General features: G+C 43.3%; 1 protein-coding gene and 1 pseudogene across 1 annotated transcript in view; one reads left to right on the forward strand and one right to left on the reverse strand.

Annotated features, from left to right (window-relative positions):
- The window catches only part of LOC147904049 (RNA pseudouridine synthase 4, mitochondrial-like), a 42,580-nt gene extending 26,669 nt beyond the window's left edge, over window positions 1-15,911 (forward strand). The window contains exons 6-10 of the mRNA XM_087372680.1: window positions 11,953-12,072; window positions 12,246-12,347; window positions 14,936-15,047; window positions 15,224-15,270; window positions 15,370-15,911. Coding sequence (XP_087228806.1) covers window positions 11,953-12,072; window positions 12,246-12,347; window positions 14,936-15,047; window positions 15,224-15,270; window positions 15,370-15,801 — 813 coding nt within the window. The 3' untranslated portion in view covers window positions 15,802-15,911. The remainder of the gene's footprint in view (window positions 1-11,952; window positions 12,073-12,245; window positions 12,348-14,935; window positions 15,048-15,223; window positions 15,271-15,369) is intronic.
- Window positions 130-832, reverse strand: LOC147904050 (secreted RxLR effector protein 161 pseudogene; annotated as a pseudogene).
- Window positions 15,912-18,703: the final 2,792 nt, after the last annotated feature.

Consider the following 18,703-nt stretch of genomic DNA (forward strand, 5'->3'; position numbering starts at 1 on the left):
AACCTCCACTAGTTGGAGTAAAAAGTGCCACGGGCCTACACCTAAGGTGTCACCCTACACTCCCAACACATAGGTGCTAACAAACCCCCGTGGAGTGAAGTGGTGACAATGTACAAGGCAAATGTGATATCAATCACCAAAAGGAAGTAAGTTCAGAAGCTTGCGAAAGCCTTCGAACTTCTCACGAGACAATGCTTTGGTGAATATATCTGCCACATTGTCATGTGTAGGCACATAGATCATGCTGATTTCTGAGGCAGGCAATCTCTCTCTGACATAATGATAATGAACCTCAATATGCTTTGTGCGAGCATGGAAGACGGGATTCTTCGCAAGTGCCAAAGCACTCTGACTGTCTGTAAAAATAGAGGTAGCAGACTCTTGTCTCATACCCAAATCAGCAAATAATCGCCTGAGCCAAACACACTCAACGGTGGTTGTGAAAGCTGCCCTGTACTCAGCTTCACAACTGGAAGTGGCCACTCAACCAAGAGATGCATGAATGCCCAAAGTAGAAGCAAAAACCTGAAGTGGACACTCTTGTGTCAAAGCATCCTGCCCAATCGGAGTCACAGAAAGCATGCAGCTGTGGATCAGCCCCCCTGGGAAAGAATAAACCAAGGTGCATAGTACCGTGCAAATAGCGGAACACCCGCTTAACAGCCTGCCAATGCTTAGTTCCTGGGCAATGCATGAATCTGCTCAATAAGGAGACCCCAAACTGAATATCTGGCCGTGTATTGCACAAATAAATCAAACAGCCCACAGCCTGCTGGTACAATGTCTGATCAAAGGCATCTCCAGAATCTTCAATGCTGAATTTCATGCCAGACTCCACAGGAGTTGCAACTGGCTTGCAACCCTGGAAAGAGAACCGCTGAAGCAACTTCTGGATGTATTTAGTTTGTTTCAGAACAATACCATCATCCCGCTGTATAAACTGAATGCCCAAATAAAAATGCAAAGGGCCCAGATCACTCATCTCAAATGAGGAATGTAATTCAGCCTTGAAGGCTGCAATATCTTGCTCATTGGGGCCTGTGAGCAGCATGTCATCAACATATAAAACAATGACCAAAAAAATATCCTGAGTTCTCTTAACATAGAGGGTACTCTCAGTTGGACTGTTGCGGAATCCATGGGCAACCAAATAAGTGTGTATCTTCTCATACCAAGCTCTAGGTGCCTGCTTAAGGCCATACAGAGCTTTGCGAAGCCTGCACACCAAGTGTTCTTGACCATCCTGCACAAATCCACGAGGCTGTGTAACATAAACCTCCTCATGCAAGTCGCCATGTAGGAATGCTGTTTTGATGTCCAACTGATGTACTTGCCATCCATGATGGGCTGCCATGGCAATCATGCATCTGATAGTGGTCATGCGAGAGGTAGGGGCAAAGGTTTCATCAAAATCAATACCCTTTTGCTGAGCATACCCTTTCGCAACAAGTCTTGCTTTGAAGCGGTCTACTGAACCATCAGCCTTCCGCTTAATCTCGTAAACCCGCTTAGTACCAATGGCCTTTTTGCTTGGAGGCAATTCAGCCAAGTGCCATGTTTCATTTTGCATGATAGAATCATATTCTGAATGCATGGCTGCCATCCAATTACTGTCCTCTGCAGCATCCTCAAATGTCAGAGGTTCTTCATCATTGCATGTGCTCTGAAAGGCATAATCAGTAAACAACCCAGATGCATGATGAGATTTTGCACGAGTCCTCGCAGGTAAAGGAGTATGTAACCTGCTGTCCCGTAATGTTTCAATCAGCCACCTGGGCACCTGTTTGGATGACTGAATGGCTGTCATTTCCTCATCAACTGCCTGGTCAATATTTGCCTCATCCATAGGCATATGTGGTTCAGCCACAATAGGTTGATTAGGTGCTGTACCGCCCTGCGCAACAGCATGGGGAATCAAACTGGAATGTTCTGAAAATGAGGGACCTTCAGTTGTCATGGGCAGCATTTGTTCAAACACATCCTTGGAGTAGACATCAGGCTGTTTTTGACAGGACAGCAATGGCTGAGTGGAATCCTCAGCAAAAATGACATCTCTGCTTGTAATAATCCTCCCGCTGGATGGATGATACAGCCGATACCCTTTGCTTTCAACACTGTACCCCACGAAAATGCATTTGAGAGCCTTATCATCAAGTTTAGTACGATGTTGCTGTGGCACATGTGCATAGGCCAAGCAACCAAATACTCTGAGATGAGCAACAGAAGGCTTTCTACCATGCCATGCCTCATACGGGGTGAGATTATGTAAGGCCTTTGTGGGACATCTGTTAAGCACATAATTTGCACACATGAGAGCTTCCATCCAGAACCTGTTGGGCAAACCTTTGCCTTTGAGCATACATCTACCCATCTCCATTTCCGACCTGTTTTTCCTTTCAGACACCCATTTTGCTCTGGGGTGTATGGAGTGGTACACTGATGGATGATGCCTCTCTCTGCAAGATATGCATGATATTCCTTGGACATGTTGCTGACGAAGCTTCTGCATCTTGCCTTTTCCAATCCTCTTTAGCATAGCGGTTGGCTTGTCGAATGTCATGCAACAACAAATTAGCTTTATTATTTTAACTGTTTTAACACAATCTATAATCATTGTGCAACAATCGGTTAGACCATACAATCTAAAGGCCAATCGCCAAGTTCAAAGTACCAACAAGGTCCTGCATGCCATTTGTAGCAGAAAGATAGTTAACACTGGGTGTAGAAATTAGAATCAAAGATCTCACAAGTGGTGTAGGCATAAAATCTAATGTATAAGGCATAGGTTATACTTCGTATTTCTTGGTGTATGGCATTGAATTATTACTACCCATCGCAATTGAGATCCCAATGCTTCAAATAGCACCAGAACATTATTCCCCCCCTCGATCAGTGCGAAGTGTCCCCACTTTTTCTGAGGCATAATTCTCAGTCTGAGTAATAAAATGTCTGAATTTTGTAAACACCTCTGACTTCTCCTTCAATGGGTAGAGCCACGTGAAACGAGAGAAATCATCAATGAAAGTGACAAAATACAGATATCCCCCAATAGATGGAGTCCTCATAGGACCACAAACATCACTGTGTATAAGCTGTAATCTCCGGACAGCTCTGACAGTCCCATCTTTAGGAATCGGTGTGCGATGCATCTTCCCCAAGATACATCCCTCGCATACATGGCGAGTCGGAGTATGTATGTGTGGCATCTCGGACACCATTTCATGGCTGTGTAAATGCAGCAAACTTCTGAAATTGAGATGGCCAAATCGAGCATGCCATAATTCAGCATTTGCCAACTGTGATGGGGTGGTGGTGAATAAAGCATCATGCAAAGCACTCTCATAGTGATCAAGTCTGTAAAGACCATGCATAAAGTTCCAGAAGCCACAATTGTATCACCATCACTAATGTCATGTACGGTGCATCTGTCATCCAAAAACTTCACCATTAAGCCACCACGGGCAATGGCTGAAACTGAAAGCAAATTCTTTTTGATACCAGGCACCCATAGCACATCACCACCATTTGCTGCGGTAAGTACAATCTTTCCCACTCCTTGCATAGGATGGGAGGAGTTGTTGGCACATGTCACTGTGCCTCCATGAGAACCAGCTGCATAAGATGTAAACAAATCCTTCTGTGAGGTAATGTGCTTGCTAGCACCACTGTCAAAATACCATACATTGGCATCACTCACAGATAGGCATGCATCATGAACAGACGGATTGTAACTGCATAACACTGTAAAAGCCCATTCCTCATCATGGGAGGATGTATAAGTGTAATTTGCAGCCTCTTTGTTATCCGACTTGGGGACATTATCCGTCACTGCCATGCTGGCCTCTTCGCTCTTTTCCTTCTCAAGCCTCTTGCGACATTCATTAATGTAATGTCCTGGCTTCCTGCAATAGTTGCACTTCCCCTTTTTCTTGGGTTTATCACCCTCTTTTTCATACTTGCCAGATGGCTGGCCTGCATCTTTCTTGGGCTTGCTGCCCCCCTGAAATGCAGCCTTACCTTTGCCTTTCTGGCTGGCAATAAAATCCTGATCAGCCACATGCATCACAGTCCTGTTATGTCTGGACTGCTCCTCTTGCAAGAGTACAGAAACAAGCTCATCGAAGGTAATCGAATTGGGATTACCCTTCATCATAAGCCGCATAGTAGTGGACACATTCTGATACGTGTTGGGGATGGCCTGCAACACTGTAGAAACCAACGAGGCATTCGGAATAATCTCATCCACAGATGCTAATTGCTCCCGTAAATCCTTTACCTTCGTGAGATAATCATCCATGGAATCACCATCATGCTGACTTGGTACAAGTTTGCCAAACTTTCCCAAGCTGCCCTTGCTGTTTTGCATGACCGGATGTGAGGAATAATGCTTCTTTTAACAGATAATGCAATCAAGGCATGTGCATTGGCATCCCGGCCATCCGATCGACTCTGCTCTGGAGTAGGTGCATGTGATATCTCTGTAATCCGAGATGACTCATCCTTTGAACTGTGTGAAGGAGCGGTTGTTGGTGCATGTGGACACAACTGAGTGCCATCCACAATGCCCCAAAAGCCTTTGGCCACAAGCACATGTCACATCATGTACGACCAGAGAGGATAGTTGGTGCCATCCAACTTATCTTCTGCAGAGAGCAATCCAAAAACATCCCTTTCTGCCATTGCAATTGCATAGAATTTCCCCAAAATGCAAAAATCCCTCTGATTCTGCCCTGAATGACTGTGTACCTGAAAATAAAGAAATACCCCGAGGCACATGGGCCAAAACCACCAGCACGTCAAGCAAGATGCTACAAACGAGTAACAAGATGCGGATAGAAGGCTGCCCGCACCAAAACAAGACAGCACGAGTACTGGCTGAGTCGCAGGGCCGCACAAAAATAAGCCTCACAGGGTCAAGACGATGCTTGTGTTCACCACCTCTGGCCGCTCCTTAGAAACATGCCACTCCACAGTAGCACATGGCTACCTGCACCAGATCCAGCAGCACCTCAATAGGAGCAAGCCGCACCTCAAGAACGGCAACAAGGTGCACGTCACGAACAACAACACGGCGCAGGTCTCGGGTAGGCCCAAGCTACGTGCAGCGGGGGTTTGAGCTAGTCGGTGGGCAGTACGACCACTAGGTTGGAGAGGCTGGAAGATGAAGCGTTAGCTCCACGTAGGATGATGGCAGCAGCTCTCCACGAGCTTGGCGACGGCCTCCACAGGCAGGGCGACGGCACAGGGCAGCAGTGGCTTGCACGAGCAGGGCGACGGCGTAGGGCAGCATCAGCTTGCACAAGCAGGCGTCGGCCACCATAGGCAGGTTCACGTCCACGGGCCAAAGCGGGGGCCTACAGCAGGCTCACGTACACGGGCCTGAGCGGGAGCTTGAGCTTGATGGACAACACGTCCACTAGGCTGGAGCAGCTCCACGCATAGGGGCGACGGCCAGGCGGAGCAGATACGGCAGCAGCTCTCCACGACTAGCTCCACGGCACAGGGCGGCAGAACACGAACAACAACAGAGCGCTCCTCTCGAACAGCAACAGGTTGCTCCACGATATCAACTACACCACGAGTAGGCGATGGGGGGATGGCGGCTGGAAGATGGTGGCTGCACGTTAGGATGTCACGTCACAGAGAATGCTCTGATACCATTTGTTGGTGCAGAGACAAGACACACAAGGAGTAAGCAAGTGCAATAGCAATGATTGGAATGAATGATAGAGAAGATGTGACTAAAGTCACATCATGTACATGGATAGGGTTGTGCTTGCTAAGCACACCCTGCAGGTCACATGGAAGTGTGCTTGCCAAGCTCGGGGGAAAAAACCTCCACTAGTTGGAGTAAAAAGTGCCACGGGCCTACACCTAAGGTGTCATCCTACACTCCCAACACATAGGTGCTAACAGATCATGCCTCTGTTTTGGACAGTTTTGACAATGTTGTGAGTTTGGTGCTACATTAGATGCTACTTTAGCATTTCTGATGTTTTAAAGTGGCGAATAGCATCAGTACAAGTGTGGCTACAACTTTCCTTTAGGTTGCTATGCCTGGATTTGCTTGGAATACTTTCATTTAGCCACCTCTATGAAGCATACAAGTTGAGGTATCATTTCCATTATGATTTTTAGTATGGAATTTGGTTACAAGTCTTTGTTACACTAAATGCTTGTACTTTGAAGCTTTTCAACTCCTTCTGGCCTTGTAAGAGAGTAGACATTGCCCATTTTGGGTTAGACTCTCTCATGGCTACCTTCTTGAATATTGATAAGTTCAATGGTAAAGGCTTTCACACATGGCAGATGAAAGTTAAGTTTGCATTGATGAGGGAAAACCTCTGGGAGCTTGTCAAACCTGCTTCAACTTCTTCTTCAATAGCCTCTAATGCTGGAGAATCCTCAGCTCCTACACGCCCGGCACGAGATCCTGCTAGAGAGGAGAAAGCCTATGGCATTATTGCTCTTGGCTTAGGAGATGAGTATATTCATCACATTTTTGATTTGGAGTCTCCTTCTGAAGCTTGGCAGAAGCTTGATATTATTTTTGGTGCTAGCTCTCACATCTCAAAATTGTCACTTAAGATTGCTTTCTTTGAATTGAAGATGGCTAGTGGCACTTCCTTGGCTGCTCATGTCAATCACATGGGGAGTCTCATGACTCAACTTGCTTCTATCAACTCTCCAATCACTACAGATGATGCAATGGCAGTATTGCTCAAAAGTATGCCTGAAGATTATGATCATGTTGTTACCACGTTGAAAAATCTTCCTAATCCTACTCTTGAAGGTCTTATTACTGCTCTTCAAGAAGAAGAAAGGCACAAGGAACTTTGAAGAGGCAATGACATCGCCTATGCCATAAAAACTCAAATGGGCAAGTTTCAACCTTGCAAACATTGTGGGAAGACTAATCACCTCTCAAAAGATTGCTTCAAGATGAATCCTTGCAAATATTTTGGCAAAAACAATCACCATGAAAAGTTCTGTAAGGCCAAAAAGGAAGCAACTACAAAACCAGAAACTGCCAATTCACTTTCAGTTGATGTGCCTCCACAAGATGAGGCCTCCTACGATGATTATGCTTTTTAAACCATCTCCATATATGCTCCAGATCTCTCTTTTATGTTGAGTCAAGGTACTCTGCTTGGATAGTCCTTCAAAATGAATGGAATAAACTATTGTGTTCTTTGTAAACACCTCTGGTCACCATATGATGTAGGCCATGTGTATGTGTTTTGCTCCATGGTATCTCCTGCAGACATTGTGTGCATGTACATGCAGGGGAGATAACCATTGGAAGGTCTTATGTATCCCTTTGTTTACTTCACACACTTGGAAACCCTTGCTAGCATGAGATCCTAGCCATAGATTTATCCTTGACCACCATGAGATGGCATGAGAAACTATGAGACTAGATGTATCCTTGACATAGCCTGAGGCATTCCCTTGAGGGAGGGTTTGATGGGATATCTCAAGGTGTATGCCTCAGACACACCTTGGGTTCTATGTGTGTGTGCTAGAGGCACAGTTAGGTGCCCATAAGCACTGTTAGGTGGTGGTAGATGCCACATAGGATGATTGAGAGATTCTAGGAGCTGATTGAGGAGATGATTGTGGAGCTTGGTGGCTCATGTAGAGGTGCCTACATATGGACCTCACCCTTCTTCATTCCATAAGCAAGCAAGCATTCTCATTTCGTGTTCAGCTTCATGCTTTCCTTTCACTTCTTCAACACATAAATGCGCGCAAACGAGATAGCTGCTTGCAAAGACGTAGCTTTATTATTCTTGACTTCGAGTTTGTAGGAATTTGGTAAACCAGCCACAAAAAATCCAAACAAAGTGGTGGAATGCATCTTTGATGCCCATGTTTGTAGATCTCTAAACTTCTGTAGGTAGGTCCCGAACGTGAGATTGTTCTTGACCATATCGAGGTCTTTGAATTTGCTCACAATATTGTAGTCCTCCTTCTTCAAGAACTCCTTCTTGAAGGTATCCTCGATATCAGCCCAATTGGTGGGTTGTGGCCGCAATTCCTTCCACCACTGGAGGGCTTTCCTTGAAAGATAGCCAACCGCCAATTGAATCTTCTTGTCTTCAGAGTACGGATGAAATTTGAGGTGGACTTGCCACTTGTGAAGTCACCTTCTTTAGTCCTAGCCTTCTGCTCCCCTGAATATGGATCTGGAGTGATATTCGATGCTAGAACAGAGGCCATAGCATCCACGTGTGTAAGGGCCTTCATAGTAGTAGTCATCATCATAATAGAAGCCTCAAGTGTCTTGAATTGTTGAGCCAATTTGGTAAGGTTAGTAGTAGATGCTTCGAAACGCCGATCTAGGCCTGTAAGGAAATCCTGGAAAGTGTGCTTGGTGACAAGGTCATCATAAAGCCCTTGGTCATCCCCGTGTTAGAAATGACCCAACAGAGGGTGTGCACGCGGAAGACTGATAGTAATGCCTAGGAGCTCACACAGTGTGATGTGGGGTGTGGAATCACAAACTTCTCAAGTTATGTGCATAGATGTGCAAGCCAATAAATAGACAATGCTCAGAGACAAATATAGAAGCAACTCTTTATATTTCCGTCCGTCCACAAAGTAGGACAGGATACAATACCTAAAGGTCCTTCTACTACAAGCTTGACACTTCTAGATCTCTGAGCCCGCGTGCTCCACCTCGAGCATATGTAGACTCTCTGTCTAGATCCCTTCCACCTTGCTGTCCGGAAGCCAGCCTAGGTGGGCTGCCACTCTAGCTAAGTCTGCAGCTTCTCCTGGGCACCTTGTCCTCTTGCTTGTAGGCCTAAGGCTCCCCCTTTGCTGCTCCTGTCTGCTGTCCTGTGGGCTGCTCCAAGTGATGAGTTATGAGGCCAAATGCCTCTCCTTTTATAGGCCCCAAGGGGGCTGGCAAAAACCAGACCAGCCTGCACCAGACTGGCCGACCAGTCTGTGGCTGGTCCAGCCCTATTAGGGCTCACAAACCAGGGCCTTTTGGGCCCACTCTTCTAGGGCCTTGGCCCTCAATCAAGCAAGGGCCCAGCCTATATAAAGTCAGGTCCCTGCCTCATGGCAGCCGCCTTTGCTGCTCCAACAGGACTCATCCAGCCCCGTACTGCTCCGTACAGTTATTGACACGTGGCAGTGGATAAGGCACAAAAATTTGGGGCTTTTGCAATTTTATGCATCGGAAGGCTTGCTCTTGCACATTGAAGCAATGGGACACATTGGAAGAGGGAATCTCAAAGAATTCAGAATATTCCAAGAATATTCCTTGAGCTTGATGGCAGAGGTTATGCATTTGTGAAGTAGTGCTTGGAGCACTTGGATGCATTGACATTGTTGCAAAAGTGGTACTGATTTCCTTTATGCTTGGATTGTGCACATTTGTGATAGTCAAAGCTTGACTTTTGATCTCAGAAATTGGGGCTTTTGGTGCACAAGTGCTCAGCAATTTTTGTGACACTGGAATAGTGTCTTGGATGCCAATTTTGGATGCCTTTGTGTTGAGAAAAACAAGAATATTGTTTGCTGCAGATTTATGACTGTTTTTACTGTCATGTTGGGACAGTTTCTCTGAGTTTTGGATGCCTCTATCTCCGTCACAAGTTGGGACAGAATTTTGAGTGAGTTACACTCAGTTTTGCTGGCATATTTCACTCAGTTTTGGAGTTATATCGGTGCAGGAAATTAATTACAGTTTTGGTACTGTTTATGCATTCAAAGTTGGAATATATATTGGCTGCAAGTTCTCTCCAGTAGAGGACAGATTTTACAAGCTTTTTTAATTTCCTCTGCTGATTTTTTATTTGCTGAGATATGGCTTCAAGTGGGAGTGAAGGTGGTTCACTTCTTAACATCAAGAAGTTGGAAGGAGCACACAATTTTGCCATTTGGCAAAAGCAGTGCTATAATGTGCTTCTTCAAAAGCATCAAGCCTGTCCTATCAAGGAAAAGGGAGTGAAGCCGGAAAATATATCAGATGATGATTGGGAAAGTGTTGATGAATTGGCATGTTCTACAATCATGCTTTCTATTTTAGATGTGCTTCTATTTAATGTTGAAAATGAGAACACTGCATGGGATATGTGGAAAAGCATGCTCTATTGCAGGGATTGGAGATGTGAAACTTGCATTTTCTGATGGCACACATTTTATACTTCATGATGTTAGGTATGTGCCAAAGCTAAAAAAGAACTTGGTTAGTACTGGTCAATTGGATGATCAAGGCTACTACATTGTGTTTGGTAATAGTAGGTGGAAGATAACCGAGGGAGCCAGAGTCATTGCAAAGGGGTACAAGTGTGATACTTTGTATACTTTGCATGTTTCTGATGTAAAGAATCATGTGGTTGCCGTAACTAAGGTGCCAAAGGTTTCATTGTGGCATGGCCGGTTAGGACACATGAGTGTTAAAGGAATGCAAGTACTATCTCAATTGGGTTATTTACCGTCTGTGAAATTTTCGGAATTTAAGCATTGTGAGCATTGCATTTTTGGTAAGCATTCACAGTCACCACATAAAGTGACATTGCAACAAAGATTGACACCCTTAGATTTGGTACATAGTGATGTATGTCAAATGCCTCAGTTGTGTATGGGTGGTCATGAATACTTTGTTACATTTATAGATGATGCCACAAGGAAAGTGGGGGTCTATTTCATCAAGAGGAAGGATGCTTGTCAAAGTGCACACTGATGACAATCCTGCAGATCTTTTAACCAAGAGTCTTAACCCGCAACGCTTTGCACATTGCAGAGTACAGATGGGTGTTGGCTGAGTTTCTCATGATTGAGATTCTCTTGTATTTTGTGTATATGTTTTCTATGTATACTTCTTCCTCTTTTTGGGCACATTGCCTTTAAGTGGGAGATTGTTGGGGATAAAGGCATAATGTGCTATCCCTTGTATAAGTGGTACTTATAATGCCACGTCATCACCTTATCTATTCTTTGTATAAAAGGCAATAAGGGAAGTCACATCGAAGACTTTTGCTTCCCACAAACTTGTGTTCTCTCTTTTGCTCTCACCTTTCTCCATCTCCCTCTTGCTTCGGCTCCTTTCTCCCATCAGTGGGGTCTTTTGAAAATCCCACCAATGATCGACTTCAATTCCTAAGGTCCTTTGGGAGCCCTTCTTGGTCCAAACCACAAAATTCACCCCCAAGGCACAATTGCTAGGGGTTCTAGCACATCAAGCAACCCTTGACCACGCTCCTTGTTTTCTCTGGGTTCTATCCATACGCAGACCAACATGCATGTGCCAAAAACCACGCCCTCATGACACTTCCTAAGCTAGTCTCGTGTGACTGACACACGCCAGATATGATCCATGCACATGACATACCCTCCGTTCAGATCGAGGGGGGAATATCTATTATGGTCATCGCAACAATTTTTTGAAAAGAAGGGTATTACACATCAATTTACGGTCAGGTATACTCCTCAACAAAATGGGAAGAATGAAAGTAAAAATGGGTCACTTTCGGAGATAGGGGAAATGCATGATAAAATCAAAAGGGTTGCCACACAATTTTTGGATGGAAGCCATTATGTGCTCAAATCATATTCTGAACAAGTATTCCATGAAGGCTCTTAAGCTCATGACACCTTATCAAGCCTGGTTTGTTTGTAAGCCCGATGTGGGCTATTTTCGTAAATTTGGCATACGTGTCTCATAGCTGCAAGAAGTGCAACAACACAAGCTTAAATTTTGGTGTCGAAAGGAGGTTTGTGAGCTGAGATCACAGGGCTGAACTGTCCTTCACATGTGTCTCTTATCTGCAAGAACTGCAACAACAGCAATTTTGGTGTTGAAAGGAGTTTTGTGAGCTGATAGCACCAGGCTTGGTGTTTTTTAACTATTGTCTGTGTTTTTTATAGAGGGACTTGTGACAGCGTTGAGTGACAAAGGTCTGAAAGCATGGGGTGCATGGTGTTGTATGCCAGGTCCACAGGCTTGACAAGGACACTAGTGGGGTTATGATAATTGGAAGAACACAAGAAAGTGCAGCTCTTCTTCATGATTTGTTTCGCGCAAAAACTGAAAGTGCGATTTCTGGTTGTAAGGCATGCATCTATTCCCATCTCTTAGATGTTAGCACGGAGACATTCTTTTGTGTCTGAGAATGTTCTGAAATATGGGTTTTCTGCAGCAAGATTCTGTCGACACATCTGTTTAACAGCATCAACTGCCTTTGGCTGATAGCAACAGTTCATTTCACCATTCTTTAAACTTTCAGGATACTGTGCTTCATGACAGAATTATCAAACGAAAGTACTGGGCATTAGTAATTGGCAGACCAAATGAGTGTGAAGGCCGCATCAATGCTTCGCTAAAGAAGGTATGTTTCCTAATATTCATCTGCTTTCATGAAAGTGAGATTAACGTGCTGGTTTAAGGATGGATTGAAAAGCGTAGTTGCAGTAATCAGTGAGAACTGGGGTATGGTAATACATGTCTGTTCTGGGCCAATGCTGAGATGGCCAGAGAATTATGAATGCCCCTAGAAGTCTTTGCTCTATTTACACATACCTTTAGTTCTACCAGATCTCAGTTTTACAAGACCAACATGACGAAACATTATAAATACCTCTTGAAATTTTCTCAGTCCTGCAATGTGTACAATGACACCAGTTTTACAAAGACCAGCATGGCAAAACCTGTCACTTTTTTATCTACGGGTTCTCAATAATATGACCATAGATGAAAATGTAAGCCCAATGAATCTCAACTTGTAGTTTGAGTCTCTTGAAGGTTTGGATCTGTTTCAGCAAAATCTGACATGCTTTTACCTTCTTTGGCAACGTTGTTGGCCAGCCTTGGGGCAAAAAATGTCAAGGGGGGTGCGAAATGACATTCTGGATTTGCACTCTAATAGTTTGAATTACTCCTTAAGGATCCTTTATCCCCACAGGATGAATTTGTGCAAATAGGGTACTCCAGGCACACTAGGTACCCTTCAGGTAAACTAGATACTTTTGAGACATTTCTTGCTTCAGCCATATGATTGAGGGGCAGTGAAAAGTATCCCTGGTACTTGAGAGATATTTCCATGAGTGCCTAAGCCAGACCATTGGAGGTGAGTTCCCTGGGGTTGTGATCATTCATTGGAGGTTTTCTCAGCAGTAACGCACAGACTTTCGTGTATTTTGTTGTGCAGTATAATCTCTCTCTAGCCAGGTTTCTGCTGTCTATCCATTCGCTCTCTTTCTGTCTGCATATTCCGCTGCACTTTGACAGGATCAACACTTGATCATCCAATGGCTCACCATGGACCATGGAGGCACATGTAGCCGCGAAAGTCTCCACCCTAGATCGAAAGTCTCCACCCTAGATCTAGACTCCGATCCAAGGGCTGAAATATCGTGTCTCTTGTGGAGTGTTACCCCATCCAAGGGCCTGCATATTGTGCCTGTTGTAGAGCATTAGATGTAGAATCTCAAGCCCTCCACAAGCCTCCCAGATGGCTATGTCTATCTCCTCAATCGAAGCTCTGCTCCTCTCATATGTGCCAGAATCTTAAGATAATCCTCTGACCAACGAGAGAAGCATATCCCACTGTGCCCAACTGCTACATGTCATTGGTCCTGTGGCTCTCCAGATACTTCACATCTGGGTGCCGAATAAGTAACTAGCACTATCCCTTCTTTGCACTACTGAGAGTGGCCTTAGTAAGGCCTGTCAGAAGGTCACAATGCCCTCATGAGACTCCACATCAAAGAAGAGCCCTTCTTGATAAGGGGGGCACCCGTAAAGATCCAACTATGGCACAAAAAAGGGTCTCTTGGATTAAGGATTTAAACATATGCTAAATCCTAGACGTATCCACCAATGGGGATCCATGCAATTCAACGTTGGAAGATGGATATATGTTATTCGCTGTTAGCTAGGATGGAAAGGACATTTATGCCAGATGCCATTTGGCATCTTCTACGTTCCGACCATTGGATCTTCAAAAGATCCAAGCGCCTCAATGGCCTATGGCTTTGTGGCATTGGATCCTTGCTTGATCCAACTGTGTAGATGGACTGTTGCGGAAGCAGACCTGGCCTGATCATATGCGAGATATGTGGAAATGCACAGGGCGGAAGGCTCCATCTTCATAAATATGGCGGCCACACCCTTCCGAATTTGGGTGCCGATGGGAGGATGACGACGCCACAGTGGTAGAGCTAGCCATCTGGGAGGCTTGTTGGAAGGCCTTGAAATGGGAGGATGATAGCACCACAGAGGTCCACTGGATTAGTATTTCAGGTCAGGTATCCCCCTCTGTGGCCCTTTTATGGCCTATGCAATGGACGGGGTCCTTCAGGACATGCCTCACCTGTCTTCTTCTTCAGCATAGATTTGGGTGGAGCATGCATCTAGAGCCTTCGCCAACTTTTAGGGACACTGATGACCAGTATCGGACTCCTGTAGTGGCAAGAGGATCTGAGTGGTTGGATGACTAGTAACATACTGGACCATCAACCTCAGACCAAGCAGGGAGGAGTATGCCTAGTGGAGACTATGGCTCTAGGAGGGCTGTCCCTTGAGAGAGCTGCAGTAGGATCTTCGAGAGTGGTTTTTGCGCACCTGGATTAGATAATTGAGAGGATGATGTAGGTGCGTTTCTTCTCATACACCACCTGCATTAGCATATGTCTGAAGCTGCCCTTTGACCCTTACACAGACGTAGTGACTTTTTTTTTTTTTTTTTTTTTGGGGGGGGGGGAAGGGTTTGGGTGGAAATACTTGTCTGAAAAAGTATTTGACAGTCAGCACTCTAAAAGAAATTTACGATGACTTTCCTAAACATTTTTCTGGGAATAAGGTATTGGGAGCTGCGTGTTGTCTTTGAATCTTTACCAAATGCTGCATGCTGTGTCACTCCTCCTGACTAGAACCTGTATGCGTTGTCAAGCTTATGTCTTGAAACATGGACTGCAGGTTGTTTTGGATGGAGGAAAATCAGAGGCCATTGTTGTTGCTGATGACCCTAACTCAGAGGATTCACAGGAAGCTATTACTGATTACAGAGTCTTGGGTCCTTCTGTTCATGGTATTGTGTAAAAACTTTAATCTTAGTAGTACAAAAGCTCTTCTCTTGAGCCCATTCAAAATTATTGAAGTTATGTTTCTCATTGGAAGGTTGCCTAAAACCTTTTATCTTAGTGGTATGGGAGCTTTCCTCTCAAGCCCATTCAAAATACTGATTGTTATATTCGTTATGGACAGGTTGCACCTGGCTGGAGCTTCATCCTCTCACTGGACGCAAGCATCAGGTCTGTCAATTGTTTGCAATGTTACTTTGGTAGTCTGTTTCAATGCCAAATCTAGAGGCCCAGCAAGGCAGGATTTTCCTGATACTCTCATTATGGCAGATACGAGTTCACTGTGCACAAGCGCTTGGAATGCCAATTTTGGGTGACTACAAATATGGAAGGCAAATTCATGAAAGTTGGCCCTGTAAGGACGATTCCAGTGCCACAGTACATGAAAAATTGAGAGGTCATGAACATAGTCAGAGTTCAAAGAAATCACGATTGTCCCTTCATGTTAATGTGGAAGGTAGTGTGACATCAAAAACACCCTTTCTCCACCTACACAGCCGTCTATTAACTATACCCAAAATAAGTGAACTCACAAACACACACACACCTGGCAAGAATGAGGGCCGTAAGGAGAAGACTTCATTTGTGGATAGCCTGCGCCTTCTTGCTCCATTGCCACCACATATGAAAGCAAGCTGGACCCTTCTGCCTCCAGTACTAAAAGATCCATCATGTAGACAGGTTGAAAGGCAAGGAGAATAGCAGCTGGAGGGCTTTCTTTGCAAGGTCCCTTTTTGGGGTTCATACACCCCATAGTGTGTTGGACTCTGTGGCATCATGTAACTTTCAATGTATGAATAAATCCAATTATTTTCCGCTCACACAAATATGCTTAGAATCTGATCTTTGCTGTGGAGTTTCCATAGGCAATCTGCATGTTTTAGAAATCCAAATGAAATTTGTAAGTCAACAACCAATCTAACTGAGATGAATGCAAATGTTGGAGGCATTGGTGCTCGCTTTTGTGAAATTTGAAACTAAGCATTCAAATACCAGAAAATGCTCACAAACGCTCAAATGAAAGCCAAACATTGCATGTTTGCTAAAGCAGCGTTTGCAAATGACTCTTAAAGAAGTCAGATTTCCCTGCACTTTCAACATTCACACAAATTATGGCTTCAACAACTCAAAAAGAATGAAGACTAGTCTGTGCATCCAAGAGAATCGAACTGAATGTTTCATACAACTCCAACTATAACAAATAAATAATTTTTATTCAAGAAGATCACGGTAGAATACAATGCTAGAGCAGAAATTCAAAACTATAGTTAGTATACAAATTTCACTAACATAGCTAGTTTTGATTTTAGTTAGTTATTTGAAAGGTAGTTGACTCCATTAGATAGCTAGTTAGCGCTTCTACTATGGTAAACAAAAGTGTTGATAAGATTACTAGCAATGAATTGCCCTTTCTATTAAGATAACTAGTAATGCTCGTAATCTAGCTACTAGTGCTAAACTAGCACTACTATTAGGCTAGATAGTAGTACTAGCCTAGGTGCTAGTTAGCAACCTAGCGAGTAAGTAGGAGTGATAGTAATGTAGCTAGTAGTTAGTTGCAGCTATTTTGACGAGCCAACAATATCGCCTAGCCATGTACCCTAGATACGTAGTTCTACTTAGTTATCTCGCAATACTAGTTATCTACACTAGTAGTGGCAATTGGTTGACTATGTACCAATGCATACATTATGGAGGCCCTGTAGTCATCTGGCCCTCTCAAAATACATGACTCATTTCTATTTTCTCAATGACAAAGGAAATAATATATCTCCCAAACCATTCTATCCCTATACCAAGGTATTTATAATTCATACCTGTGGTATTTACAATGATGCACTCCACTCATAATTACATTTGCAATGATTTTCACTAATTATTCTAATTAGTGTCAAACCCACATTAATGATTACATGAAATAAAGTAGTCGACATCAAAAGATTGACAAGTCGCAACGAGAGTAGTCGCAAAGAGCCGTCTCTCCCCACCAACTTCTTTGTCACGCTTCTTGGTTCTTTGTCTCCATGGTTAGCTTTTGTCACCTCGCGGGTCCTACAAATCCTCCCACAGGTTTCAAAACAAAATATCATTTTTTTTTTTCACAGTACTCTCAAATCGCATTTTCAGGAAAACATCTTGGACTCAAAGTAACAAGGACCAACATGATAGTTAGTCCTTGGAAGTGCTAAATGGCTATCTAGCAATGATTTAGCATGCTAGTTGTGTGTTGAGCATTGCTATAAGGCTAGTTAGTGATGTAGTTAGATATCTAGTAGTGCTATAGCCTACTTAGCAAACAAGCAATGCTACCTATAGAAGTAGTAGTGCTAGAAAGGTAGCTACCACTATTCCCTAATGCTATTTAGCTATATAGCAATGCTTGTTAGCTATACTAGCATTACGGCTTAGCTATGTAACATTTCTTCTAAATGTAGTGCTAGCTAGCTAATTGCTAGTGAATTAGCACTACCTTCTAGGTATCAAGGTAGTACTACAATTATCTATCTAGTGGTATACTATCCACTAGTTGGACAATAGTTGCTCCATCAGCATCATCGTCATCAATTGTCCATTCAATGCTAGGCATGGCTGCTTTGACATGTGCTAAAGTCTCATTGAGAGAGAGAGAGAGAGAGAGAGAGAGAGAGAGAGAGAGGTATAGGGCGATTATAAAATGTGGGTATGTAACATGCCATGTTGGACATTCAATCTCACAAAGGAAGTGTGCTTGAAGCTCTTCCCAACCTTGATTCTATCCACTTCTATTTGTTATATTCATGAAGACAATGGAAGTAGATAAATTTAATGAACTTTAAGGGTAAACCTTGTTTTATAATCAAAAGAAGCGTTGATAATTCTTCAGTGTTATTAATTACTTCTACAAAAGATTATTAGAATCTCTGTCTTGTTTACTTTCATTGCTTGACCCACTTCTATTTGTTCTATTTATGAAAATAATGGAAGTCAATAAATTTGCCAAACTTGATTAATGGGTTCACCTTGTTTATAGTTAAAGAAGTACCAAAACTTGTTCAATGATTGATTATACAACTTATGTGTGGGAATCTCTGTCTTGCTTTCCTTTCATTGCTTTGTATTTGTATTCAAATAATCTCATGGAAAAAGTGCATTAGAACCTTGACCGTTTTAATCATTTTGGTCAAATTACAATCCATTTCCAAATCCATTAGTATTCCAATGCAACATTATCCATGTGCAATATTCACTATGTTAGAGTGATGATTTTGTAACAATCCATCCTTTTTGAGAATTTCACCCTCAAAATCAGATCTTTGTAAGCATTTCATACATAGATAGATGTATTGGCCTTCCACGATTTCAATATAAGAAGAAAATAATTTCCTTATAAGGTAATGGAAGTAAAACAATGATGACATTTCTTATTGATTCAATGTGGTGCCATTATGACATTAACGGGGTATATCTCTCTATAGTGTTAAATTGTTTTCTTCTTTGTACCCTTTAGAATTATAATATTATTGAAGTTCTTATGGTCTAGACAAAAAATATTGTTGAAATTTTCCCATCAATCTTCTTCTTTAATGACACTTTCGTTCTTCCATTCATTCACCACCCATCTAGT

This window comes from Dipteris shenzhenensis, chromosome 3 (genome assembly GCF_047967505.1).
Source record: "Dipteris shenzhenensis isolate YYH24624 ecotype China chromosome 3, Dip_SZ_1.0, whole genome shotgun sequence".
Classification (NCBI taxonomy): Eukaryota; Viridiplantae; Streptophyta; class Polypodiopsida; order Gleicheniales; family Dipteridaceae; genus Dipteris; species Dipteris shenzhenensis.